This window comes from Hippoglossus stenolepis, chromosome 2 (genome assembly GCF_022539355.2).
Source record: "Hippoglossus stenolepis isolate QCI-W04-F060 chromosome 2, HSTE1.2, whole genome shotgun sequence".
In the NCBI taxonomy this organism is placed as follows: Eukaryota; Metazoa; Chordata; class Actinopteri; order Pleuronectiformes; family Pleuronectidae; genus Hippoglossus; species Hippoglossus stenolepis.
In genome coordinates, this window is record NC_061484.1 from 4,807,821 (window position 1) to 4,835,441 (window position 27,621).

General features: G+C 43.2%; 2 protein-coding genes across 5 annotated transcripts in view; one reads left to right on the forward strand and one right to left on the reverse strand.

Moving 5' to 3' along the window:
* Positions 1-6,152, forward strand: part of LOC118120360 (FERM and PDZ domain-containing protein 1) — a 43,804-nt gene extending 37,652 nt beyond the window's left edge. For all 4 annotated transcript variants that reach the window (XM_035175205.2, XM_035175237.2, XM_035175213.2 and 1 more), the window contains one exon: positions 585-6,152. In XM_035175205.2, the coding sequence (XP_035031096.2) occupies positions 585-4,090 (3,506 nt within the window). In that variant the 3' untranslated portion in view covers positions 4,091-6,152. The remainder of the gene's footprint in view (positions 1-584) is intronic.
* Positions 6,153-9,981: 3,829 nt separating this feature from the next.
* Positions 9,982-27,337, reverse strand: LOC118120393 (high affinity choline transporter 1). Its single transcript, XM_035175258.2, has 9 exons — positions 27,237-27,337; positions 25,325-25,532; positions 23,434-23,547; positions 22,979-23,134; positions 22,732-22,880; positions 21,780-21,923; positions 17,116-17,269; positions 11,034-11,251; positions 9,982-10,857 (listed from the first exon to the last, which is right to left on the reverse strand). The coding sequence occupies exons 2-9, from the start codon at positions 25,506-25,508 to the stop codon at positions 10,294-10,296; spliced, it is 1,683 nt and encodes a 560-aa protein (XP_035031149.1). The 5' UTR covers positions 25,509-25,532; positions 27,237-27,337; the 3' UTR covers positions 9,982-10,293.
* Between the last annotated feature and the right edge of the window lie 284 nt (positions 27,338-27,621).

A 27,621-nucleotide genomic window follows, 5' to 3' on the forward strand; every position in this document is an offset into this window, starting at 1 on the left:
CAACAACAATTTGTACAATTTAGAGGATCAAACACTAGTGAAAACATCACTAGGATTATAAACTCTTCATGAATTTGACATAGAGTTTTCTTGGGAAACTTCTTAAGAACAAAGTTAAGAAAATTCTTAAGAAGATATTGGTAAATGAGACGCATTAGGTTTATGGGTTCCATTACACAGGAAAAAGTATGTATTTTACCTATATGCCAAAATCATAAAAAGACGTTTTAATGGGTTTCAATGGGGACAATTTTGTGTGTCGAAAAGTAGTATTTCATTACACAGTGAAAGAAAGACGTATCATAGGAAGGATGAGATATTAAAATTCCACAAAAATGTACATACCTTAGTAGAAGGTCAGGCCATATGCATTGACAAAACAATATAATCCCAAAATAAAAACTGAAAAAGCCAAGAAAATGCAATACATTTGGTCACTAAAAGAATTCAGCATGTTTTCTGTTGTTGTACAATGAACACAGGAGGAGCCAATAAGCTTTCTGTACCATAAAAAGCTAATTTTGATTCACATCGTACTTTCTATTAAGACATTTTTGACGGAGCCTTTTCTTGCTGTCCTGCAGATATTTCCACAGAGATGAAGCTGGACTTGCTCAGTACACTCAGCCTCAGTGACATCAGAGTGACACATGGAGACAAAGCTGGAAGAGCAACAGAGGACAATAGAGGAGGAGAGGAAAAAGGAGGAGGCAGAGAAACATTGTTCGAGCTTAGAAAAAGATCTCGCAAGCGTCGCTCCTTCATGGAAACCACTTATACCTCCATGGTGTCATATCCAGAACCAGATCCAGAATCAAAGCAGGACCCTGTTTCCAATGGGCTTCATATAAACCTTTTAGCAGAAGATAGTGATGCCCAGATGTTGAGTTCAGATCCTGAACCTTCAGAGCAAAGCCAGAATCCCAGCCCAACTGTCTCCTCTCTGACTCACTCTGAAGGTGAACCAGCTCAGCTTGAGTCAAAACCCATCCTGTCAAAAGCCTGTTCTCATGGACCTGGCTCTCCCTCTGCCTCTGGGTCCCATGAACCGGCCATAGAGACACAGCCCTCCTCCAGGACCAAGACACAAGAAATGGAGATGGAACCTGACACAATGGAATCCAAATCGGTTACAGATCAGGTGAAGGCTACGTCACCAACTATTACAGTCGTCCGCTGCCGGGTGGATCCAGACGGGAAGGAAAGTGCTGATCGGAGGGGTGATGGAAAGGAGGAAGGGGAGGGACAGGAGGAGATGGGTGAGGGGAAAGAGGAGGAAGAAAAGGAGGAGACGACAGGTGTGTCCGGGAAGGGGCCTTTCACTTGTCATATGTTTTTGCCGGAGATTGTTAATGAGTTACAGAAGGAGGAAGACATGGGGGAAGAGAAGATAGAAGCAGCGAGAGGGTACAGTTCACAGAGACCACTCGTATGCCCTGATAAACAAGTAGAAGCCAACACACTGCCAAAATATTTGATAGAAGGTAGTAATGGCTTTTTGGGATCTCATCTAACTACACAAGATTTAAACTCAAGTGTAGAGGAATATATGCTTGAAGTTGTGCGTGACATGTCATACTCACCACCACCCCCTCCACCTTCTTCTCCTCTACCTCCACTAGCAGTTTTTCACAAATCCCAAAGTGACTGTTTGGTGAGTGACGAAGACAGAAGCAAAAATGTGGAGACCTCAAGCAAAGCATCTTCTGAGGAGACACCATTTAGCAAACAAAATCACACTAACAAAGCACAATTACATTTACAGGTCACAACCAGTGTTAATGAAGATGAAACTATTGGTGTTGTAAATTCTGCTATGACTACAAGCGATGAAGTTAGCGACAGCACCAATTCTGACAATGTGTTCGATGATGATGAGCTGAGTAATTCTTTAAATTCTAGTTTAAGTGACAAGAAAGATGACTGCAGTTTGGCTTCAAAGCATTGCCTCAGATCTAAGTCTGTCACTGCAGGTAAAGGCGAGTCACAAATGAGGAAAAAGTCTCCAACCAACACTGAAGCTCATACAAGCATTCATTCAGTTAATTCTGATTACACTCGTGCTATAAACTCCATCACAGCAAAGCTTGGAGCTGCAACTAGCATCACATCTCCGACCTTTAATTCAGCTTCTGGATCGCAAAGTGCCGTCAAACATGTAAATGCTTCATACTCAAATCAAAAAGTGGATAAAGCCCAAAGTGGTTCAACCTTGCCAAGTGCTGACGCTAACAACAGTTTAGCTAGTCCTAGCTTTGTGAAGGCGAACACAGACATGATCAATGATCTCTCCAAAGAGCCTCCCTCTCCAACTCACTTCCGCTTCCAGGCCTGTTCCCACAGCATCATGGGCCGCTTATCTGCCTCAACACTTAGGGGTAAGATTCAGAATTTGCCCCTCTATTTATCGCGCTCCCAGGAAACCCTCCACCAGACTGGTGTGGGGAATCGAGCCCAGAGTCCTGCCGAGGACAGCAGCAGCAACAATGTTGAGATTGCCATCATAGTTACAGACGTTCATGATGTTACCCAAACTATAGATAGTGAACTGGGCACAATATCAGAATCAGTAGATTCAGACGATTCAGATACAACAGTTACAGGATCAGAGGTGGACGGTGAGTTTTTTGTGGAAACAACTCCAATAAACACTTGTCATTCAGGTTTAGAGGTCAAAGATGTAAACTCTCCATTGCCTGTCCTGACCGAGCCCAAACCCAAACACCATCATCAGCTCCTGCACAGTATCCAGCACACACCAGGACCAATAACCGAGCCTCCAGCCCCCATTGTGAACAGCTTCCAGAGGGATACTTCAGGCATGACGGTAGACACCCCTGGCCCCATAAAACTCACTCCTGAACAGAACATGGTCACAACCCCAGGTGAAGACAATTCAGGTTATAAAATGAACTATCAGTCAACTTCCTTTCCCCCTCCAATTGTGGTGACCACACAGAATCTAAATAGGGCAGGACTTCCTTTTCATAATCAGTCACAGACAGTAAGACGGACCAGCAGCGACAGGCCCTTGATGGGTCTTTGTAGACCTTCAGAGCAGAGTTCAGACTCAGCAAAAACACTTTCCTCAGGCTGCAGAGTGTTTACGATCTGTGAGGATCCATCTGAGACAAAGACTCCAGCCGAGCTTGGGACTACCGCGCCCTTAAAGTCTGAGTTTGGCTGCAGGTCTGTGCTAACATCTGGATGTGAGTCTGTTGTGGATGGGTTGCAGGTCCCACTGGACACTTGTGGTTGCCCAGTGGTCTATACCAACTGCTTTAGTGGAGGTGACAGCTTTGACGATGAGCTGACTGTCTATGAGTTCTCTTGCCGCACACAGAGCAGTGGTGTGACTCAGACTTCAGGAGCAGTTCTTCCTCTCATGACTTCTCCAACTGTTCCCTCCTTTCTCTCCTCTTCCTCCATCCACTCTCCCTCCTTTCCACGCTCAATCCTCTTCTCCTCCTCTACCTCTGAGCTCAGCCCTCTCCTCTCCCCGCTGTCCGACACCTCTGACTGTTTCCCTTCTCAAATGCACAAGGACATCATTAGTCGTTTAGGTCAGCAGCGCCATCTAGAACCCCCTGCGGGTTTTCAAGAACTCCGTGTGGAAGTGGACCAGCTCCTCTCAATTCTAGAGAGTAGCGGTAGTGGCCGATCAGTGGCAGGTCACGGAGGTCGTCACCCCCGGGACACCTGTCCTGCTCACTTTACAGAGAACAAGCGGGTGCTCCAGATGGAGGCCCGGAGTCTGATGTCAAGCTGCCAGAAGGTAGTGGGGATTGGGCAGAGCCCCATGGAAATGCTTCACTCCCTGGGAGACAGCTTCCGAACCCTGGTGAAGTTGGCCAGCATATGCCTGTGGTTCTCTGGTTGCGACAGGTGTGACCGGAGGAATGCGGAGGCAGTTGCCGGGCTGGCAGATGTGGCCCGCTCATTCAGGGACTTCTGTCTGGCAGCAGAACGAGCCAGCAGCAAGCGCAGCTGCCAGGACCTGAGCACCAAGCTGCTCGCCAAACAGTGCACGGCGCTCACCGCATCCGTCTTCTGCTTCACTCAGCTGTTCCGCACCCTCACTGCACTATAAGCGGACTACAGCCTCTGAAGACTTTGAAAGGACCTTCCAGCAACCGATGTGTCACCTGAGATATATGGGGTCACCACAAGTGTGATCTGGGACAGTCAGTGGGTTTAGAAGGGCAGACAAGTGGGAGATGAGGTTACCAGGGAGCTCCACGACTGTTCAAACTACCACAGAAACTCTCAACACCATAGAGCCAGTTTGCACCTTTGTGCACTGATCAGGCCAGAGATGGTTGAGATGCATGTGGTGACTTACAAAATGCTATATGCAAGTACTGTAGCCCACAAACCACACAGTCAGTCAACAACTAGACTGTAGAGTGGTGCAAGCTCCTTAAGCAGACCCTGCTTGCATTCCAGTATTGAGGAAGTGATGTACTTGAATGTATTCTATGTAGTCTAACATGTTTATTTATTTATTTTTTATTTTATCTGATTGATGAGTGTCTGCGCAAGCGAGGAATGTAAAGATAAGGAAGCAAAACGTTTAGAAATGTTTAGAGGCATACCTTTAGACAGAGGAACAGTGGTGTGTGAGAGTCATGGGCCTTTTACAAGCACATACATCCTCATATACAGAAAGTGAATCAGTCTTAGATTCATGCATTCATTAACAGGCTCACTGACTGTGAACGTTTTGTCCTCTCATCTTCTGATAAGAAACACTGCAGTTTACTGATGCTTACATACTGTATCTTTATAGTCTCTATAGGCGGACAGCCAGGACTTCTTTGAATGTTACTGTTTACAAAACCAAAAACTGGAGTGAGACATTATTTGATGGAATCACACAAATCAAGCCTGAAGTTTGCCATTTTATAAATATAGTAGCAGAATGCTGAAGTATGCACATTATATGACTTTATAAAACAATAATTTGAATGAGGTGCAGTCCTTCACATATTCAGTTTGTTGTCCTTTTGACATTTGGTATGATTTATATAAATGTAATGCATTTTGCTAGCTTTTCTCTCATTGGTTTGTCAGCACTTTCTCCACCTCCAGATGAAACCCTGAACCCTCCAGTGCATGCTGATACAACCGCTGATCCTTTCAATACATTTGTTTAAGTTTTTTCTATTTGGCACTAACATTTGTCCATCGAGAACAAGAACCTTAATTCTAAATGAGACCGTGTGAAGATGCTATCCAACAGCTGTTTATGATATTCTGTATAGTTTTATGAGAATTTTAAGAATTTTAAGTTTCACACTTCACACTTGTGTCTGAGTTTTTTGATCAGTCAGGAGGGAAGCTGACATCTGCTGACTTAGACTACACTGTTGCTTACACAAAGTGCATTATAACTACAGATTTACCAGTATGGCCACAAATAGTATTAACCCTGTGACTGAATATGGGTACAGATACCCCAAGCAGTGCAGGAGTCCAGTATGCAGTACTGTTGGCTATCTGTATGTTCCTTTTTTAGTCTTTGAGTGACATATTGAGTGGAAGAGTCCGAGTGTCAGAAAGTATCTGTTGGACTGATGCAATCATTGGTCGACAGCTTCTAATCAGAACTCAAGTCAGAAAACCGGGTTTTACCTGATTAACCTGAAGCTTATTGTAGTGGACAAGCTGTTGTATTGGAGCGTTTTCACTCAGAATCTTAAAATGATAAGGATTGACGCACATTGGACCTGCATGTTCACTGGAGAGATTAAAGTTGTCAGAAATAATTTCACCTCTACAGTACTGGGAACACAATATGTTTTTGAGTGTTTCTATTTCTATTTACTACAGCAATTGAAACACTTTTATTGGTTAATGTGTAGAGCTTTGTTCCCTTTTGTTGTAACTGAATATGATTTCCTCTACTTTATTCCTGATTTGCACCAGAGAAAATATTAATTCCTTTAACCACAATCTCCATGTGGAAATTGCCCCAAACAAATGATAGAAAATCTTCTTTCTTATTCTTTTAATCATCTGTGCTCACGAAGCATGCTTTAATAAGCCATACAATGCATTGTTTCATCAGGGACTTTATATGTGAATGAATCAATGATGATGTCTGCTCCTGCTTTGTAATGCTCATGTCACCATTAAAAACAATGTCAATATTTTCTTTTTGCGGTTCCTTTATTACGCGTCCATTTGTGCCGCTTTTGCTAATACCGCCGAAAACCCACAAGGACAAGTTCATTTACAGTCACAGACAGAAAATCTTTACACAATTTACACTATATGTTACTCAAAAATAGACTTGTACAACAAAAAACGTGTGAGACTGTGCTGATACAAAAACCCTAATTGTTCATTTATGAAAATAGTGTGACATTTTTCTGATGTAAAAAAAACGCAACAAATAGCAATTACACTGTGTCTTTTACCTATTCTGTACTTCATATTTATTTTCTATGAGACAGGCGTGTCCGGCCTACCTATTAAATTAACATTAGACTGCTGATATATGGTGTAAAATATGCCATCTTAAACTTGAGCCAGTAGAACAAAGCTCCCTACACAAGAAAGAAACCCTCTGAAGGTGGAGCATTTGTAGGTCGCGGTAAATCATTAAAACATCTGTAACATCACATTTCTCCAGCTTGTGTGAGACTGCAGTCATTATGTAATTCTCTACGTTCCTAAATTTGTGAAGAAGGGGAAGAGAGGAGTAGACGAGAGACAGTTCAAAAGAAACTCATCAAATATTCAGCATCATTGTTTGTTGATTTTAAGTCTTAAATGTCCTGAGTAAAAAATGGGAATTTGAACCTCTACAATTTCATGAAGCTGAATTAACTCAGAAATACCCTGTACAGGATGTGGTATGATTAAAAGCTCAGAAGAAGCTTCTAAATGGGCTCTCAGGTTAAAGGGATAGAACAATGAAAATTCACTCATTATGCTGATGGAGGGGTGGGTGAAGTGTTCACCCACCCACAAAACACTCCTGGAGTCTCAGGGGTAAACAGTGTTGCAGCCAAATCCAATACAATTGAAGTAAATAGTGACCAATACTTTAGATCAGAGGTCTTCAACAGTGGGTCCGCGACCCCTAGGGGGTCCGCAGAGGTACTGCAGGGGGGTCGCGACATTTTCTGTTGATTAGACAATAATTTTTTTTTCATATATATATATATATATTTTTTTTTTTTCCACAAATTTAAATGTCTTTAAATACACATTAACATGAATCCAACATGTTGTAGCGAATGGATGAATGGAGGTAGAAGACGTTATCTTTCAGTCAGCAATGCACACATTCAGCGACACACAGGAGCTCTCTCAAGCTGGGCACCGGTTCACTCACAGCACGAGACTAGCCTAGACCTGTCCCTCCAAGCCTCCTGTACGCAAAGAGGAGGACCCGCCCCTATCGCTGCTGTGCCAATCACGAGGCCGCATGTTACACGCTGGCTCTGTCAGGTTCCCCGTGATTGGCCGAGAGCCGATTCAGTCCCCAGCTGACTAAGATCCCAGACACAAGGATGCACGCTGCAATATTATTGAAAAGAAGATACCTTTGTCAAAGAAAAAAATAGAACATGTTTAAAATAAAAACATGAATATATGAACCTGTGTATTATTTGATTAGCTTAGTATTGAATGCACAATAACAGGGTAGCTATGTTTATACATGGCACTAGGCCCAGTTTAATATAAAACACAATTTTATACAATATATATAGTAGGGGGTCCCTGCTCCATCTCTCCATCAGTTTGGGGGTCTTTGGCCTGAAAAACGTTGAAGACCCCTGCTTTAGATGTAAAAAGAACAACAGAAAAAACATAACATGCCTCCATACTGCTCCTGTGGTGGCATCCAAGTGTCAGGAAGCACCGACATTTAAATTTCCGAAACGGCGTCATTTACACCATTATATCCTAAAAGTCCTCTGATATCCTCCTCGGAGGCGCGTTCACGTACGCACAGACACACCAGAAAACCGCACAAGGGCACGTTTGGGTTGCACATTCGTATCACTATGTCTACTAGCATAGCCATTTCTGGTTGCAGACTTTTAGGCTTAAAACAACTCATGTTATTTATTTATAATACGTAAGATGGACATAACTATATAGACTATATTTATTGTGGGTAAAATGTTGATGTACTATAACTGCCACTAACAAGAACCAAATTAACCATTTATATTAGTGTACAATATAACAACGGGGTACTTAACAAGGGAAAATAAAACTGCGCTTAAGATTACAATCCGCATACCCCATAGTTACTCTGTAAGTTAATGTAAGAAGGGGGGATGTACCACTGTCTGTATATACTTCTAAGTTACCCTGTAACTACAGAGAACAATATGAGAACAGTTGTTGAGGTTTTATTTGCCTCATTGAACATTGAACAAACTAAACACAGCACAAATTCTGCTGCCAGATTAGTATTAACCATACAGTACATATGTGAAGAGCGTACTTTGTGTTTTATCAAGCTGTAATTGCATTTATTTCCTGGGATGAAAGAAGGCTGTGCACAGAGCTTGCAGCTTGAGGAACTGTGTGGTCCTACATTATATCCTGGGGGAAAAACTTTAAATATTTTAACTGTCAACATGTGATTAAGACCGAAACACAAGTGAGGCACATCCAGGGTAGAGTAACTCAATCAATCAATCTTCATTTGTATAGCCCATATTCACAAATCACAAAATTCCTCATGAAACAACATGTGACGTCCTTTGCCCTCCACCCTCAGTAATAGTAAGGAAAAACTTCCCAAAACAAGAACCTGGTGAAGCCAGATAAGGTTATATCGTCTTTGAGGAATTATTTTTTACTTCCTGTTTTATTTTGTGTACTGACCTTGGCTCTCGTTTCAGACACTTCACTTCCTCCCTGGAATTTCCATTTCTCCACCCCTGATTGTTTCCACATGTGTAGTTCATTTAGCCTGTAGTTATAGCAATATCCATTTGTTGTGTGTCCATCCAATCTACTCAGCGCAGAGTCAGGGAAAGAGAACCTACCGGACTGTGTACTGTGGTAACGTGAGCTGGAGTATGGCTTTGCATTGATGAGTTACCTTGGCTGGCCAGCTAGCTAAGTTAGCTAACTTGTGCTATCCATGCATAACGACGAATGACATTTAAAGCAACAAACACATAAGTTTTACAGGAAGTGGGCTACTTAAAAAAAACACTCACGTGTTCTTGCTCTATGTGAAAGAAACACTCTTCGGGTAATCTGCCATTTCTTTAAAAATGTATCAGTGGGGCATCCCTGTTTTGAGCCATGTTTAGAGACAGCCACAGTAGTGCATGTATTGGGGAGTTTACCTCCACCCGAGACCTGATGATATGATAGCCGGAAATGTTATAATGCAATACTATATTTCTGATGAGAAAGCAATACGCTTCCGTACCTGTCAGTTACTAGGCTGCTGGAGGCAGCTGGGAGAGCACATTTACCTGGACCAGAGGATCATCATCACTGATTCATCCTCTGGTACAAAAGGCAGCAGTAGAGCTTCCTCAGAGAGACACACAGAGGAACACGGACACACAACAGACACTCAGAGACTCATGAGAGACAGAGCCGTGCTAAGCTGTAAAGCTATATGCCAGCAGAAAGTGATGGATTTATGTTGTGTTTAAGTATATGTTTGCACCTGGTCTCTAAATAAAAAGCTGAAGAGCGAATGGTTCGTCTCTGGCTGCTGTGATGAGACCCCGGTGGCAATGTCCTTTGCCACAGCTACTAACAACAAATGTTTGACAATAAAGAATTTATATTTTGTAAACTCTTTAGAACAAGGAACAATTTTCAATTTATACTCGATTATGTGTCTTTGAATCAAAGCTGTAGAGCTTCATTTAGGTATGAAACTAAACAAATTATTGTGATTTAATTCACTATTAATTTAGACTGGGGTTACACTAGGTTATTTATGGGGAATACTGGAAATAAAATTATTGATGTAATTGGTAATTTGGACAAAATATGTTTATTCACAAAATTGCTGCAAGTACATTGCATGGAATGCTGGTAGACACTTTGAGAAAACCGTGTTTTTAACCTGTGTTGTGAATTAACAAACAATTACAAACATAACTTGTTCCCCCCCCAAAAAAAAATACAACATCCAGAGAAAGAAAAGGAACTTATTTAAGAATGTAAAATGTTTATCAACACCTGAGGAACAACTAGGAACTAACTTCAGCGACTTTAACTTTATCTAAATATACAGTTATTAAGAAAATAAAATGCTGGCCAGCAACTTAAGAAAGGGGGAAAAAAAGGTTATGTTCCATTCTGCAAAATTGGTTGTAAGGCAACTCCATTACTGTCGTTGTCACACTCACCATCACTTCCAGCTTCTTCTTGGAGATTCTGAGTGACAGCGTCCGCTGATGATACAGCAGTGTTACATTTTACTTTAAAAATGTCCCAACTTTCAGGCAACAGGCTGTGGTTGAACATGAACAAAGAAAGCACAGAAAAGACTAAGATGGTTAACAGGGTGCACAGCATGGAGAATGTTCTGACCGGGAACATTTGGACGTAGATGCCATCTTCCAGAGTGCAACCAGGAAGATGAAGAACAACAGGGAGACCTACAGTGTTCTCTCCCACCAGAATCCTCACAATCAGCCCTGTAACATAACCCACTGCGGCGCCATAAGCATTTGTCACTTCAAAGAAGAGCACGCAGACCAGATGGGGGAATATAAGTGTGTAGGAAACGTCTGCTCCAAGAATCCAGAGGATCAGGGGGCTGTTGGTGAAGAATGTTAAAGATGTCCCAACGACACCCACAACAACCACTGTGATCCGAATCACCCATTGCATTTCACAGTCTGAAGCCTGGGGACAAAAGGAGACACTTTATTATTCATTCATGCACCTGTGCTTTCAAAAATGCTTTTATGTGATCTGTTTTTTAGTTTCCAATGAACGAAAGGTCAAGGACAGCCCGAGCTCACATCTTTAGAGACACACTGTGCCACAGAGCTGCCAACATCAACATCTTTACTCCTCACCTGTTGGCGCAGGATGTTCTTGTAGATGTTTGTTGAGAACACTGAAGTTGCGGATAACAGGGCTGAGTCTGTTGACGACATGACCGCAGCAGCCACAGCTCCAATTCCAATGATGGAGATGTAGGATGGAGTGAGAAATTGTAGAGTCAGGGGAAGGATAAATGTTTGCTCACCACGTATGTATGGAGATGGAGAGCCATACTGTGTCAGGTTCCAGTCTGGACAAGAGAATCAACCGTAAACATTTTGTAAAGATTTCCTCAGCAGAATATTATTTCCGTACAGCACTCTAACAGAAATCTTGGCTCTATTCTGTTATCAAAAGATTTTGCGATTTCACTTTAGCAAGTAAAGGAATTATAACCATTTTATGTTATCACATTAATTAAAGTTCTGTAGTTTTATACTTGTAATACATGTTTTGGCCCACTAGGGGCAATGGAAGCTGTAAAAACAACAATTATATACTAGGACCTAGATTAAGTTGTTATGGCAAATGTAAGAATTATTTCACATCCTTCCAGCAGAAACCTGGCATCATTGCATTTCATTCAGTTATAATTTTGATTATATTATATTTAAACTTGTGGGGTAAAACATCTAGGGTAAAACACTAAAAACACAGACCACTAAACATAAAACAACATAAAAAAGATAATCAAAAGATTCTTGGTCCAGCTCTGCATCAAAATTTAATCGGGGTTTCTGGTCCGACCCTTACAACATCCTTTCATCAAGATCCATGGAAATCTGTTAAGTTGTTTCTGGGTCATCTTGCTGACAAGCAAATGTACATCGTTGAAAACATAATCTCCTCGGCCAAAGTAACTGCAGATCCAGACATGCATTAGAGTTTAAATATAATTTAAAACAATTTTTAACCTATTACAGTGCAGTTTAAAAGTCTTCAGACTTGAACAAAAAAGGCCTGCCTCACCTTACCCCACAGACAGAGCACATGTAGCTTAATGTGAAACAATCCTTGACAAGGTTTTCAATACCTGAATGTTGTAACAACTGTTGTATACAAAGGAAGAAGAAGAAGAAGAAGAAGAAGAAGAAGAAGAAGAAGAAGAAGAAGAAGACTTGACTTTTGAATAACTTTAATTATGACACATTTGTCAAGTAAAACCTAATTATTCAACTATGTGAACAGAAAAGAATAACTCCTTTCATGCACACACACACATCATACACCAACACTAGAGTTAAAATATTTTCTGCTAAAAATTTTAAACCAGAGACTGGCTGTCCCCCAGTGAGCACAGGACCTGTCCAACACCCCACACAGCCCTGAAACCCTCCAAATTGTCCGTCAGTGTGAAATACGCATGTTCGATCTTCAGCCGAGCTGCCACCAAACCCCTCAGACAGCGCAGTGGATCAGTCCAGCCTCCCCCAGCCATTTTGTTCTTCCGACTTATCCAAGTCGCTATCTTTGCATTTGCAAAGAGAAAATTCATTAAAACCATAGTGGGTTTTTCCCTGCTGTGTACCCGGGTCCAAAAACAAAGAGTGGCATAGAGAAAACCTCTCTCAAACCCCCCACCCACTCCCGCAGCTGTTCAAAAGTGCCCGCTAATCGGGGACAGGACACTACTAGGTGTTCTAGGGTCTCTGGCAGTGAGCAGAAAGGACACCCCCCCTCAGTGCTTGGGTCCAGGTGAGCTCTGTATCTGTTTGTAGCTAGAGCTCCATGTATAATCCTCCATTGGATGTCTGCCATCCGTTTCTCCACAGGAGGTTTATACAGGACCCGCCAACTGCCACTAGGGGAAGAGTCTGAGCCAAAAAAACTCAGTCCATCTCGACTCCCTGACTCCTGCAAGAGAGCGGCGGTTCAGGACCTTCACACAGCTACAGTACAGCTGTTTCCCTCCAGAGGTGTTGAAGGTGCCCAGTGCTGGAGTCCTGAGGGTTAGCAGTCGGCCGCTCTCTTCTCTCCACTCCCCCACAGCAGGACTCACATTCAGGATAGGAAACCTGTACTCCTGTATTTTTGTCCACTGGTCAGCCTGACTTTGGCTCTGGGCGAAGGTCCGAAGAGGCTGGGGCAGTGACTGCCACACCTCGTCCACGAGGCTCTGCAGCACTCTGGTGGATCTTATCCCCGTCACCTCCCCCAGCCTCTCAAGTGACGTCCGTGTCAGGTGGCCCAGCTTTACTATACCTGCCTCCCTGAACTTGTTCTTTACCGTAGTTGACGTTAGGACCGAGTCGGCCAGGAACCCATTGTCAAACAGTGGCTCCTCAAAGAGCCACATCCCAGGCGTGGGGTCAGGAGGCCTAGTGAAGCTGAGAGTCCTCCAGGCATCTATCACCGAGGTATAATAACAACTGAGTCCAGTCAGTTTGTGCTCTCCAGAGCAGCAGGCGTGCCACAGCCGACCAACACAGTGAGGAGCCGTACAGCAGCCTCTGGGCTGCCTGCAGTCTAAAAGCAGCAGTCCTGGAGATGATGTCCGTTAATCCATGGTCCCCCTCTGCCACAGGGAGGTACAGAACGGACGCCCGCACCCAGTGATGACCTGACCAAAAGAAGTCCACCAGCAGCCTCTGCAGTTGTTCCATGAGTCCCGGTGGAGGAGTAAGCACCTGGAGTCTGTGCCACAGGGATGCTGCAACCAGGTTATTGACTATCAGAGTTCTTCCCCTGTAGGACAGCTGGGGTAGCAACCATTTCCATTTAGACAACTTTGCTTGCACCTTCCCCAGCACTCCCTCCCAGTTCTGCCTCTCTATTTCTTTACTGTCTAGATGCAATCCGAGGACTTTTAACCCCTTATTCCCCATGTCAGGTTCCCAGGGAGACGGGGTATTCTCCCTGCGTCCCACTGACCAATCACACAGGCCCCACTCTTTTCCCAGTTCACCTTTGCTGTCGTAGCCTTCCCATATAATGCCAGACTGCCCTCTAATTCCTGGATGTCCCCCTGACCTTGGACAAGGACGTTTACGTCGTCAGCATAAGCTGATACTATTCTAGGGGGGCTGTGAGCCAGCTCAGGCAGACGCAGGCCTTTCAGCCAAGCCCTGAACCGACACAGGAGAGGTTCGATGGCCACGCTGTACAGCTGGCCTGAGATGGGGCATCCCTGCCTGATCCCTCTTTTGACTGGTACAGGTCTGCTCAGCCCTCCCCCACCTTCACAACACAACACGTATCATTATATAATAATTTCACCCAGGACAGAAAGTGCTCCCCGACACCAAAAGCCTGCAGTGTGGCAAACAGGAATGACAGGAGGGATATGACAGCCCGTCTGCAGGAGGCTGGAAGAAGTCCTTTCCCAAACGACTCCTTCAATACATCCAGCAGGTCCTGTCCCATAAAATTCCAGAAATGCTGTAAAACATCTGCCGGTAATCCGTCCAACCCTGGTGCCTTGCCTGCAGCCATCTGTGACACTGCAGTGGTCAGCTCCTCCAGAGTGATGTCGGAGCTCAGGGTGTCTCGTTCACCTTGACTCAGCTGTGGGAGGTCCTGCAGCAAATCGGCAACAGCTTCCCCGTCACATTCCTCTGCCCCAAACAGGTCGGTATAGAAATCCACCGCGTGTCTCCTCATCTCGGCTGGTTCCGATGTTAGATTCCCACCCGGCAGCCGGAGACACACCATCTGCTTCCCCTGGGCCACGGATCTCTCCAGGTTAAAAAAGAAGGTGGTAGGTGCGTCTATGTCTCTTAATTGTTGGAAACGAGCTCGGACCAGAGCTCCTTTGGCCTTCTCCTGGAGAAAGGAGTTCAGTTGTTGTCTTTTCACTATTAATTGCTCCGTGTTAGTAGATACACTCTCCAGCTCCTTTATAACTGCCTCTAGCTGCTCCATTGCTCTTTTAATGTTTTCTGTAGAGTAGGAGGTGTACTGCTGGCAGAACACCCTGATTTGACCCTTGCCGACCTCCCACCACTGACTCAGGGAGGGAAACGACTCTTTCTTGGACCCCCAGTTGGCCCAGAACAGTTTAAAATTCCCACAGAAATTAAAATCATTTAAGAGCTTAACATTAAAATGCCAAAAGGATCCAGGCTTTCTAGCAGGAGATAAAAGCAGCTCTACTAAAACTAAATGGTGGTCTGTGAAACCAACCGGGTGGATTTGACAGTTTGTCACACAGGTGATAAAAGGAGCGGATATGTAAAATCTGTCCAGCCGGGCAGCACTGACCCTGCCGTCTGTTATTTTGATCCAGGTATACTGCCTGGTTGAAGGATGTTTCCTCCTCCACGCGTCCACTAGATCTGCCTCTTTGACCGTCTGACCCAGCAAAGAGGAGGACTGAGGATGGAGCTCCTGTCCTGTTCTGTCTAAAGTGACGTCTGTGCAGCAGTTCCAATCCCCCCCCATTATTACACACTCCCCTTGACCAACACTACCCAACTTGTTTTTTAATAATTCAAAAAGAGTAACCCGTTCAGGACCTTGGTTTTGTGCATATACGTTGATCAAATTAAAAATAATATTGTGTATTTCCACTCTTATAATCAGAAACCTGCCTGCCACGATCTCTGTGCTGGATAAAATGTTCATGTTTAATGAGTGAGAAAATAAAACAGCGACTCCAGCGCTCAGGTTAGAGCCATGGCTGAGTACGTGCTGCCCCCACCATACTCCCCAGTCTGTCTCATTCAGGCAATCACTGTGGGTCTCCTGTAAAAAGAGAACATCCAGCTTTTTTTCTTTAAAAAGTTCTGATACTAAAAACCTTTTGTGAGCACTTCTACCCCCGTTTATATTAAGTGAAGCTGCCCTTAATGCCATGTGAGGATAAAGAATACAGCGTAAAAAGACAAACAGGTATACACAACAGATAGAAAACACCCAGTGTTGAATGATCATGGTCAATTTTATTTACAACTTGTCATTCTCTTAGATCTTATATTACATGAGAGACCTTTCCTTGCCGCAGTCACGTGCTTCCTGAGCCTGTACCTTCTCTTCCCATCCAGGAGGTCGGTCCCTACCACTTTCTGGAGGGTGCTCACTGTCTGGATGAACTTTTTTATATCTGGGAAGTAATCCCCGGACCCGCCACCGCCGGACCCCCAGCACCGACCCGCCACCACCGGACCCGCCACCACCGGACCCACCGCAGCCGGCCCGGCAGCCGCCGCACCCTAGCACCGGACCCGCCACCGCGGACCCCCAGCACCCGACCCCCAGCACCCCGGACCCGCCACCACCGGACCCACCGCAGCCGCCCGGCAGCCGCGGACCCCAGCACCGGACCCGCCACCGCCGGACCCCAGCACCCGACCCCAGCACCCCGGACCCGCCACCACTGGACCCACCGCAGCCGGACCGGCCACCGCCGACCCCAGCACCCGGACCCGCCACCGCGGACCCCCAGCACCCGGACCCGCCACCATCGGACCCACCGCAGCCGGACCGGCAGCCGCCGGACCCACCGCAGCCGGCCCGGCAGCCGCCGACCCCTAGCACCCGGACCCGCCACCGCTGGCCCCCCAGCACCCAGACCCGCCACCGAACCCACTCGCAAACCTCCCGAAGCGCCTCAGCTCTCGCTCCAGAGCTTCATTGGGGATGAAAGGAGGGACGCCGGACACGGTGATCCGGGTAGAAGCTACCGCTAGCGGGGAAACCTGAAGAAACTCCTCCTCTACTGTTACCCCGCTTTCAATGAGCTCAGTTACAGAGTCCGGATCTTTAAAGAATATCACCAGCGCTTTATTCATGCGGGAAGCGTAGGAGATGTTCCCGTGTCCTACCTGCTCCCCCACGGCTAACAGCACCTGCTCCACTGTGGAGCTGAGCTGTGGCACCAGCCTGACGCCATGTCTCAGGGACATCGGCGGCGTCCCTGGGGACGCCATCCCCGCCACGAGACACGGAAAACTACACTAAACGTACACAAACACCACAAAACAATGATCATACAATAAACACACAGTAAGATAACTGCAAAAGTTTGATCACACTTCCCTTCACCTTCGCTCTTCACCACTACACTTCCACCATAGAAGAAGAAGAACAATATAGGGCTGCTTCAGATACATGGGGGAATAGGGGATATAGGAGAAAGACAGAAGGATGATTGAACAAATTTCCAATAACTCCCACCTGTGGAGGCAGCGACAGCCCCAACCAAGACAGGGGGGATTCCCAGTATGGCGATGATGAGGGCAGCAGCATAGCAGGTAAACTGGGCCGTACGTGATGAGGAGGCAGACAGTACCCTCTGCTGGAAGCACTGAAATGAAACACTGCCAAGACCCTAGAAGCAGAGGGAGAGGAGGAAGCTGCACGATGAGGATGTGGAAAGATGAAATGAAAAGACAAACTGATAACAGCCTTTCTCTGAGAAAGACTGAGGAGATATATCAGTCAAGTTGAAGAATAAACGAGGCTGTAAAGATTTCTACCACTGCTCGGATGTATAATATTTGCTCCCTGTGATCCATTTATTCCCTCTATACTGAGAGACACAGTCAACACTTAGGTCTGAATAACATTGATCACCTTAGTTACATTGTGTGAAGTGCGGGAGGAAAGCAGAGCGACCGCAGACTGACTCAGGAGTCAGACCACAGACCTCAGCTGTGTGAGCCAACAGTTCAACCACTGAACCACTGCTTCGTTCCACATTTCAAGTTGCACAAAGAACAGTAAATACAGGCTAATATCAACATGTTTAGCCAACTAATGCTAAGCTAACGTTACCTTTTGATTGTACAGCAATAATCAGTGTTGCCTGTTCTCTCCTCCACTTGTACTTCAGGTCGAACAGGATGACAAATCGGTTTCTATTGTTACGCTCTACAATCTGCTAATGTTACAGCAGATAAATAGTAACATAGCATTGCTATTATATAATATATCATCTGATTATTATTGTTACACTTGCAGGCTTTTACTGTTGTTGAGCAGGGGCTCATCTTAAAGTGTAGGATATATTGTAAAGAATATATATAGTATACTGTATATAACAGTAACTAATGATAATTTTCATTATGGATGAAAATGCTGATTATTTTCTCCATTAATTGATTGTTTGGTTTCAAACAGTCCAAACTTCAAAATTACATAAACATTAAAATTATTAAAAGTAAAATCTGTCAAAAGCAATAATCTTTTACATTATTACATTTTATTTTTATTTAGCTCACGCTATTATCCAAAGCGACTGACAATAACTGCATTCAACCATGAGGGTACAAACCAACAAGAACAATAAGAATCAAGAAAAGTACAATTTTCTTCAAGAAACCCAAATTACAAAATCTTGCTCTTACAAATTGTTTTTAAAAAACCTTTAAAGATCTCTGTAAATATGACGCAGCTATGTAACTTTTACTGAGCAACAGCGCCCTCTGCAGCCACACCTGGTGATGAACTCTATTTGACCTTGTATGAGTGATGAAGGACTTTCATGTAGACCAAATACAAAGTCTATAAATCTGTTGACTAAATCTCTAACTGTGTTGTCCCACTGTACTGAAACACAACTGAAAGGTAGCTATTTCTCATGAATGTGAAGATCTATATGTATTTGGTGGGATATATATCAGTGGGAGGAGGCCAGAGTACCTGATAACAACTCCATACAGAAAGACTGCAGCCTCTTGCCACCACACCACCAGGTTGCCCTTATGATAATCCAGTAGTAAGAGCCAATACAAAAATGTTCAATATTACCACGATTTAATTTTGATCCACTGTTTGTCCTTTGGGTGTCGCTGTGCCACTGTTTCTGGCTCAGGTGTAAATATGGGAGGAAGTGACTGCTTATCAGGTGTTTGACCCGGAAGGGCAAATGTTTTTTGACCTCTTTGGCACTGAATTGTTTGTTGTGCTGCAATCTGACTTTTTGGATCGATGAAATGGACTTTATAGACAAGTGCTTAGTGAGAGAGAGAGATTTAAATGGACTTTTATACTGCAAACCAAGGACGGCGTTTGGTCTTGGTACTGGACCCTCTTCAGTTCGCCTACAGGCCAAATAGGTCGACTGCAGATGCCATCTCCCTCACCCTTCACACTGCCCTCTCCCACCTGGACCAGAGGGACACATATGTGAGAATGCTGTTCATTGACTACAGTTCAGCATTCAATACCATCGTGCCCCTGAAGCTCGTCACCAAGCTCAGAGACCTTGGGCTCAACATCGCCCTCCGTGACTGGATTCTGAACTTCCTGACGGGCAGACCACAGGCGGTGCGGATAGGCAGCACCACATCCTCCACCCTGACTCTAAACACCGGTGCCCCCCAGGGCTGTGTGCTCAGTCCTCTCCTGTACTCCCTGTTCACGCATGACTGCGTGGCCACCCACAGCTCCAACACCATCGTTAAGTTTGCTGATGACACGACTGTCATAGGCCTGATCACCGGCGACGATGAGAAGGCCTACAGAGAGGAGGTCAGAGCCCTGACATCTTGGTGCCAGGACAACAACCTCCATCTCAACGTCAGCAAAACAAAGGAGCTGATCGTGGACTACAGGAAGAGACAAGGAGTAGAACACGCCCCCCTCTCCATCAACAGGACTACGGTGGAGCGAGTCAGCAGCTTCAGGTTCCTCGGGGTCCACATCAGTGATGACCTGACCTGGACCAACCACACAGACTCCATCAGGAAGACGGCCAGACAGCGGCTCTTCTTCCTCCGCAGGCTGCGGAGGCTCAACATGGATGCCAGGATTCTCTGCAACTTCTACAGGTGCACCATAGAGAGCACCCTGACTGGCTGCATCACCGCCTGGTACGGCAGCTGCACCGCCCTCAACCGTAAGGCTTTACAGAGGGTGGTGAAGTCTGCCCAGCACATCACCAGGACGGCGCTACCATCCATGGAGGACCTCTACACCCAGCGGTGTAGGAAGAAGGCCAACCGGATCATTAAAGATCCCTACCACCCCAGCCATAAACTGTTCTGCCTGCTGCCGTCTGGCCGATGGTACCGCAGCATCCGGGCCCGCACCACCAGGCTCAGAGACAGTTTCATCCCCCAGGCCATAAGACTTTTAAACTCCTCCAATTTGTCATAACTCTGCACCTTAGCATATTTGCACTATTGTTTTTCTTTTTTCTTTAGGTGTATATATATATTTTAGATATGTATATTTTATTTTAAATTTTGATTGAGCATTGTTATAAGAGAGCCTGTGACCCAAGCATTTCATTGCAAGCAACTGCTTAATGTTATCGTTGTGCATATGACAATAAACTCTTGAATCTTGAATCTTGAATCTTGATCGCAACCCACAGCTCCAGCATCCAAGTGAAAGTGCAGGTTACGTCAACCAGGTTACTCCAGGGTTAGCCACCTCAGTAGCTGCAGTGTCAGACTCAGCTCCTTTAACACCAGTACTTTTACTTTTGGTACTTTTAGTATATTTTATGCTTATATTTGAGAGATTTAGACCACAGAGAGCATATCAATATTATGATAATGATATGTCTGCTTCAGGAATACTTCTTCCACCACTAACTTTAGCCAGCTAAACGTTTTCAGTCTTAATCCTGTTCGATCTTCTGTCTCTGTTCCTATATCTGCCTTGAAGACCACCCACCTGCCCTCTAACTATCACCCACCTGCTTGTGCTCTTTGGTCCTGTTTGCTTGTTTAGACTACTCCCACATTGACAACTGTAAGACTGCCAACTCGGCACTGGTTGCAGTAAACAAGGCTGTCTGGGTTTGTCATGCCTGAGCTCAAACTCTGATGAGCAATTACAGCTACAGTTCTAACTGCAGAGGTCGGACAATAGGCCCAGTCGACTTGGGCAATTTAAATTGCAAATTCCCTTTCAAATGTCTTCGACATATTCAGGGTGGCACTGTGGCTCATGGGTTAAGATGCAAACCATTAACTGCAGCATTTCAGGTATGATGACTCCAATGGTCTCTGGTCACATACTGTTATCTTGTATTTAATTACCTTCATGTATTAAATTTGTTTTGGTTTGTGCCATTGTTCAGTTTCCAGACTATTTTACTCATCACCTGCTTTTAGTTATATACTTGGGCCTTAACGTATTTATACTTGTAGCTATATTTACAGTCTGTTTGCTGGACAGTCTTAGTTCTCCTTGCCATGATTTATGTCTTAGTTGTTTGCTACTATATGACCTCTGCCTACGATTTAGTTCTGATGGTTATAGTTAGGGTAATGGGCTGCCAAATGCATTATGCCAATGTGTGTCCTCACTAAGAGAGAAGTACAAGAATGTGTGTGTGGGTGTGGGGGTTGTCACAAGAATGCACACAGTGAAATTAGTATCTACCAAGTTTCTGCCTGCCCTCTGAGGACGCTTAAAACTTAATCGATGTTTTAACGGCCAGCAGCAGCCGCAGATGGTCAGTCTGACTGACGGTCAATTTGTTTGTGTTTGAGAGAGAGAGAGAGAGAGTGGGGCAAAGAGCGCTGCACACAGCTCTACAAAGAAGCAACGACACAAAAGACAAAGCTAGAGATTGTTGATGTCGTGTAAAAAACATTTTGGTTCATTATGAATCTGTAGTGGGACAAATATTTTCATATTGTGTCCCGGTGTTGTATATACAGTACAATGTGTGTGTGCAGGCTATCCGTTGCCCCTCCGATGCTTTTCATTTTAAACTGAACTTTCTGTGATATCACACCAAATGCAGCCCTGACAGTTGGTATTTCTGTCCAGTAGCTGTCATCTGAGCTTGGTGATGGAACCAGAAAGAATAAATATACTTGCCTAAGAAGAGTGAGGTCCTGTAAGTCAATGTATGCTATTGATGATTCAATATTTACCAGCAATAGGAAGTCATCAATCCACTTCCAGACTTTGTCGTGTTCCAGAGAGCCAACCCAGGGTTCTTGAAATGTGTTGTTGATAGCAGTCTGTAAAATGTTTGTTGATGTGGGGTTGACCAGGAGGAAGGGGACGCACAGCCACTGCAAACAGAATTTTCCTTTTCACTGATAGGTTCTTTGTGTTCATGTATGTCTCCATACTTCTCATTGTTGTTCAGATTTTTATTTTGCCCATTTGCCCATTTGCCCTTCAACAGTCGACAGCGGAGACAGAAAATAGGTGAAGAATGCTGGAGCTACAAACACACAACAAAAAGGTTGCGAGATGGAATAAACTCAGGGTCTTAACAATTATATGGTATATTTCTTATGGAGACTTTCCCAGATACAGGTAATTGTTTTTGTTTTTTGTGATGTGTGCTTCCAGTAAATTTACACAATATTTTGGCTGCTTCCGTATCAGACTGTGTATTTTATCTTGCTGTTCACAACTTCTTCTACTCAGCTGAGAGTCAATTCTGCTTTTGACCTCAATTTCTTTTAGTAAATGAAGACTTGTTCAATTCAAACTAAAGACTGGGTGGATATTTTTGTTCATTATTCAAATTAAAGGTCCAAATAGACAATTGTAAGAGCTAAAATAAAATAAAAGTTTTTGGTTTTACTAAACTGCAAGGAATAATTAGTTGGTGAATAAACTGTAACCCTAACTCTGTGAGAAAAAACACTGACTGACTGTTGCTTTGAAACGTTGGTTCCATGAGAAAATAATTTTTTTTACACATACTTACTCGAAACCAATAGAAAACTTCTTACGGACTTTTGATGGCACTGCTAACATACTGTATACATCTAACATATAAATTGAGCTTTATAGAAGGTGTTAAACTGTGCAAAGCTGTAGAAAATGTATGTCTTAAAAATAAACATGTGCTGAATTGTAACTCACCAAACTGACAAAAACCAGAGAGAGCTGGATGATGTCAGTGTAGGCCACTGAATAGAGGCCTCCTAACAAAGTATAGATAATGGCCACAGCCGATGAGATCCAAACAGAGTAAACATAGGGGAGGTCTAGTATCACACTCATAGTTGCTCCTGTTAGAAAAACCGACAAACACGGATATACAAATATCAATGCTTTACCTTCATCCACATAATGGAAAGTGTGTATTGTATGTATAATGTATGTTTACCTAAACCAAGCAGAGTGCTGGACACCCACAGCACATCCACCAGCAGAGCAGGCAGTACTAGAGCACCACTAAGTAATCTGCCATACCTTATCTGGAATGGGTCCATCATGGTGACATACTTCTTGTCCCTCATTGGCTTGGCAAAGAAAAGACCACCTTTGAAGTGGATGAGATATGAACTATCATTTTTAAGGTGATACCCGAATACATTTTACATTGCATAGTTTTGTCAAGTTTTTTTGAATTTTTTGATTCAATGTGCACTATAGACTGAAAGTTTCACACGGAATCTGAGTCCTGCTGACTAATGAATGCAGTTAAAAACATAAGATCATGGTGGAGGTAATGAGTAAATGGTCTGTATCCATACAGAGTACATAGTCATATGAAAACATGCTGTTTATGTCTGGTATCTAGATCACCGCAGCCTGCTGTCTTTGTGGTGTATGTCTTACCTAGTATGAAAGACACAGAGTATTGTATCGGCATTAGAGACCATATCAAGCCCATTTTAGGACTGTACACTGCCTCAGCAATCCCCAGGATAAAACCACCTCCGACCCATGTAGCTGCAGAAAAAGAAATATGTGACAAACACACACACACACACACACACACACAGTTGGGTTAATATTGCTGAGGTTAGATGTTGACCTTTGACAGTTAAGTGGACCCAACCATTCTGGTAAGGGGCCTATTCTAATTTACTATTATTATTCATGTTATTTTTATATATGGTTTGGCTGAAATGACTAAAGATCTCAAGTCTTGAAATAAATGACTGAATGGATGTTTTAAAAGGGCGAATCAGTCATAAAGGTGCCATCAATGTAGCTGCAGAAAAAGCAATATGTAACACATACACAAACACACGCACACACAAACACAGTTGGGTAAATATTGCTGAGGTTAGATGTTGACCTTTGACAGTCAAGCTGCCACAAAGTTTCTTGTGCAAACTGGAAAATCAATGATTCATTACACCCTTATAGAACAATCATGAATTAAATGTTGTTTTACAGATTACCGTTGCTTTGCTAGATCAAACACTGGGCTACTGTATCTGTTTATTTGTTTATTATATTCATGGTTGCATGAACAGATATTTCCTGTGCTGATTCTTATTTACTATCAGAAATTGAAAGATAAGGTTGACTTAAGCAATTTAAAAATATTAGTTAAGTCACTGTTTGAAAGCCTGGTAGACTGAAGTGGACCCCAACCATTCTGTGTGATAATCTGTTCAGTCTGTTTTCTATTGTATTCACTTCCTGTTTTATTTTGTTGTCACGGTTCTTGTGTATGGTGTCTAGTTTTACTTCCTGTAGGTTTCCCCCACACCTGTACCTTGTTTGTAATTAAGCTTGCCCTATTTATACCCAGTGTTTCCAGTTACCCTCTGCCAGATTGTCATCGTCTCCTTTGTGTGCACATGCTTTCAAGTCTGAATTTCCTTGTGTTTGCTTGCCTGGTTTTTTACCTGGATTATGGATTTTGGATTTTGTGCTTTTTCCCTGAATGGACTTGGTTGCTTTCTCTGACTGCCTTCCCGTGTATGACCTCTGGATTGTTTGGTAAAGTTTTATTTTTGAACTTTATTTTTGTCTCCGTTGCTTCCTTCTGCATCTGAGTCCCTGTTTCGTACAGAAGTGTCAGTCATAAAGGTCTACTCTAGCAATCAATCCTGTTCTGAGTCTCATCACACAGCCAGCAGATCAGCACAACATCCTGAATATCCATCTATCCCTTGAATCACAAACCCACAGCCCATCAATTGAGTAAAATATAATCGTACAATTAGATTGGTAAAGCCGATCTGCTTCCCAAGAAATTGTGATGAAATGAACAGTGTCTACAGGTATACTGAATGAACTTGGCCTGTGACTCTGCAGCCTGGCTCCCTTTCTCCTTACATGAAAATACATAGATTTTAATGCTGTGTGCAATGGAAATACACAATGCTTTTCCTTTTCTTACTTAACCTACTCTGTCATACTGATCAACAATAAATAATTTCGTAGATTTACATTATCTGGTTAAATCAGCCGCTATACAAGCCAAGATCACACTTCTATGCTTCCTGACATAACATATTTAATAATGTATTAATTTGCTTTTGTTTCTACTGTTTCTCATTTTCTAAGGATGACAAGATGCTAACAAGACCAGATCTACCTGGGTATGTCAAGGTTAAATAAACAAGGAATACAAATAATATATTAGCACAAGACAAACATTTTCAAACGTAAAATAACGAGATTGTTACCTGATCTCACAAAACATATTCGACAAAATAATATATCAAATTGGCTAAGATGAGCTTCTGAGTCCCACTGATCAACTTACCAGTCATGGTGAAAATCCCAACCAGCAAGCCGATATTCCTGCCCCCAAGAAGCACCACTTCAGTCCTGTCTCCTTTGCTATTCTTCTCTGCCACCCTGGCCTTTCGGGCGGCCCACATCCCTGTGCCCAGAATAATGATGTAGAAGAACAGCACCGCAACCACACCGGGAATGTTCAGAGCCATGGTGGTCTGCCACTGTGGAGCACACTGACAGGAAGGTCAACTGGTTGGCAAACACATATTGATGCTGCAGGATTAAGTTATCTATAGTTCACCTTGGATGACAATATTGCTAAAGTTTAACCTGCATAAGTTAAAGTTTAGCAAGGCAACCCTAAGAGAAAAATGCATGTGAGGTCAATAAAAATAAATTGTTAAGTAATTCAGATGATCTACTATATTCACCTTTTTGTTTTAAAACATTTTTTTTTATGAATAATATGCTATCATCAGAGGCTGTCAAACGAATATAATGTTTAATCAGATTAATCACAGGGTGGCTGTTTAATCACGATTAATCACCATTTCTAAATGCCCCAAAAATCCCCATTTTCTATGTATATTGTTGTGTGAATGGAAAGATAAATGACAGAAAGAGGATATATACATTTAACATTTGTTTTAAAGTCCAAATGATAGTTATTAAGATTGAAAAATAAAATCAAACTAAAACATACCACACCATAATTAAATGTGGCTGTCTCTTTGCTATGCCTCTGAGCAAACATAGGATGATGATATTTAGAGCTTTTTTTTTTCACACTCAAAGATGACCTTTATCGTAAACAATTGGGGCATCTTACCCTTTGCTCTTTTTTTTATTTAGCAAATATAGGGTGGTTGAACACATGCAATTAAGACTGTAACAAGTGAAAGACAAAAAAGTTAAATATATTGTTAAAAATATTCCTCAAGAATGATTACTATATTTAAATCAGTATACATATTAAAATGAAAGGAAAGAAGTGAAGACAAGAACCAAGGCACTTTCACTATGGTGTTTCAGGGTTTAGCTAGATAACAACAGTTGTTAGAAGATCAAAACTGGGGTCACTTTAATGTTGTAGTTGGATATATTTGACTGAGACAGTCAAATATATTTGTATATTCGTGCCCCTGAAACAAAAAAGTATTTAATATACGTAAATAAACTGTCCATTCCTGAACCAATTAAAGACAATTTTGAGTGCTACTTCACTATGATTAAAGATTATTTTTCATCATAACAGAATTTAATGGCTATCTTTTTTCTGTTTTTTATTTATTTTTATTTCGTATTGCTGCGTTCAACACACTCTTTGATGCTGGGCCAGCTAGGTGCGAGGCATGCACAGTCTTACTAAGCTTACTTAGCTAACAAACCTTGGCTTCTAGTTGCAACTGTTAAGTGTGTTAGCAATCACAGGAGGAGAGAAAGGTAATCATGTGAAGGCATTGCACTGCCCTCCAGGAATACCATGATTAATTAACTTTGATCAGGATTTATTTACCTCCCACGTAAAACTAATTTTAAGAACTTCACATGTGTAACTTTCTGCTTAAAAAATATGCCGATAAACTAGTCAATGCATTTGTTTCTTCTGTGCTGGATTGTTGTAATTTGTCTCTAAAGACTCCAGATGATCCTGACAGGAACTATCAAAGATCATATTTATTTTATATATTCTATTCATCCTCAGTGTTTTGGTTCCCTGTACAATCTAGAACAGATTTTAAAATCCTCCTCATCAACAAAGCCTGTGATGGTGAGGCAGCATCATATCTTACAGAGTTCATGATTCCTAGAGTCCTGAACCCATCTTCTAGTTTTCAAGTACAATACATCTCTATGTGGAATGTGACTTGTGTTAAGATCTCTTCACATGAATGTTTGGAATGGTTTGGTTCGGTTCGGAATGGTTGGGTTCTTACATGCACAGATGATGGGGAGTTTGGATGATAACTTGACCTGTTCTATGTTTCCTGCACCAAGCGCATTCCCCACTCGAACACTGGCAGCCGCAGAGAATCCCAATGGGAACTGAGGAAAAACAGAGAAGTAATCCTCCAAAGTGTATTCAAACTTCTCCTTGGAGCAGAGAATCAGCATTAATAATTACCATGTAAGCTAAAACAGCTAGCTCATATGCTATCGACTGAGCTCCCAGCTCAGTGTCACTAATCAATCCGGCCAGGAATCCTCCCAACTCAAACATCCACCACTCCAGACACAGCATGAGCATACTGGGAATGGCCAACTGCATGAAGGGTCCCCACTCCTGCAAACAGTCCAGTGACCAACCTGTGAGTCACAGGT

What these genes read in the sequence shown, in the direction of transcription:
- LOC118120393 (XM_035175258.2), bottom strand. Translation starts at nt 25,508, where the DNA reads ATGGCTCTGAACATTCCCGGTGTGGTTGCGGTGCTGTTCTTCTACATC. An exon ending in TGGGATTTTCACCATGACTG is followed by an intron (nt 23,548 to 25,324) that starts GTAAGTTGATCA and finishes CTTTTTCTGCAG; the next exon opens with CTACATGGGTCGGAGGTGGT. An exon ending in GGCTGTCGCTGCCTCCACAG is followed by an intron (nt 11,252 to 17,115) that starts GTGGGAGTTATT and finishes TCTCTTGTCCAG; the next exon opens with ACTGGAACCTGACACAGTAT.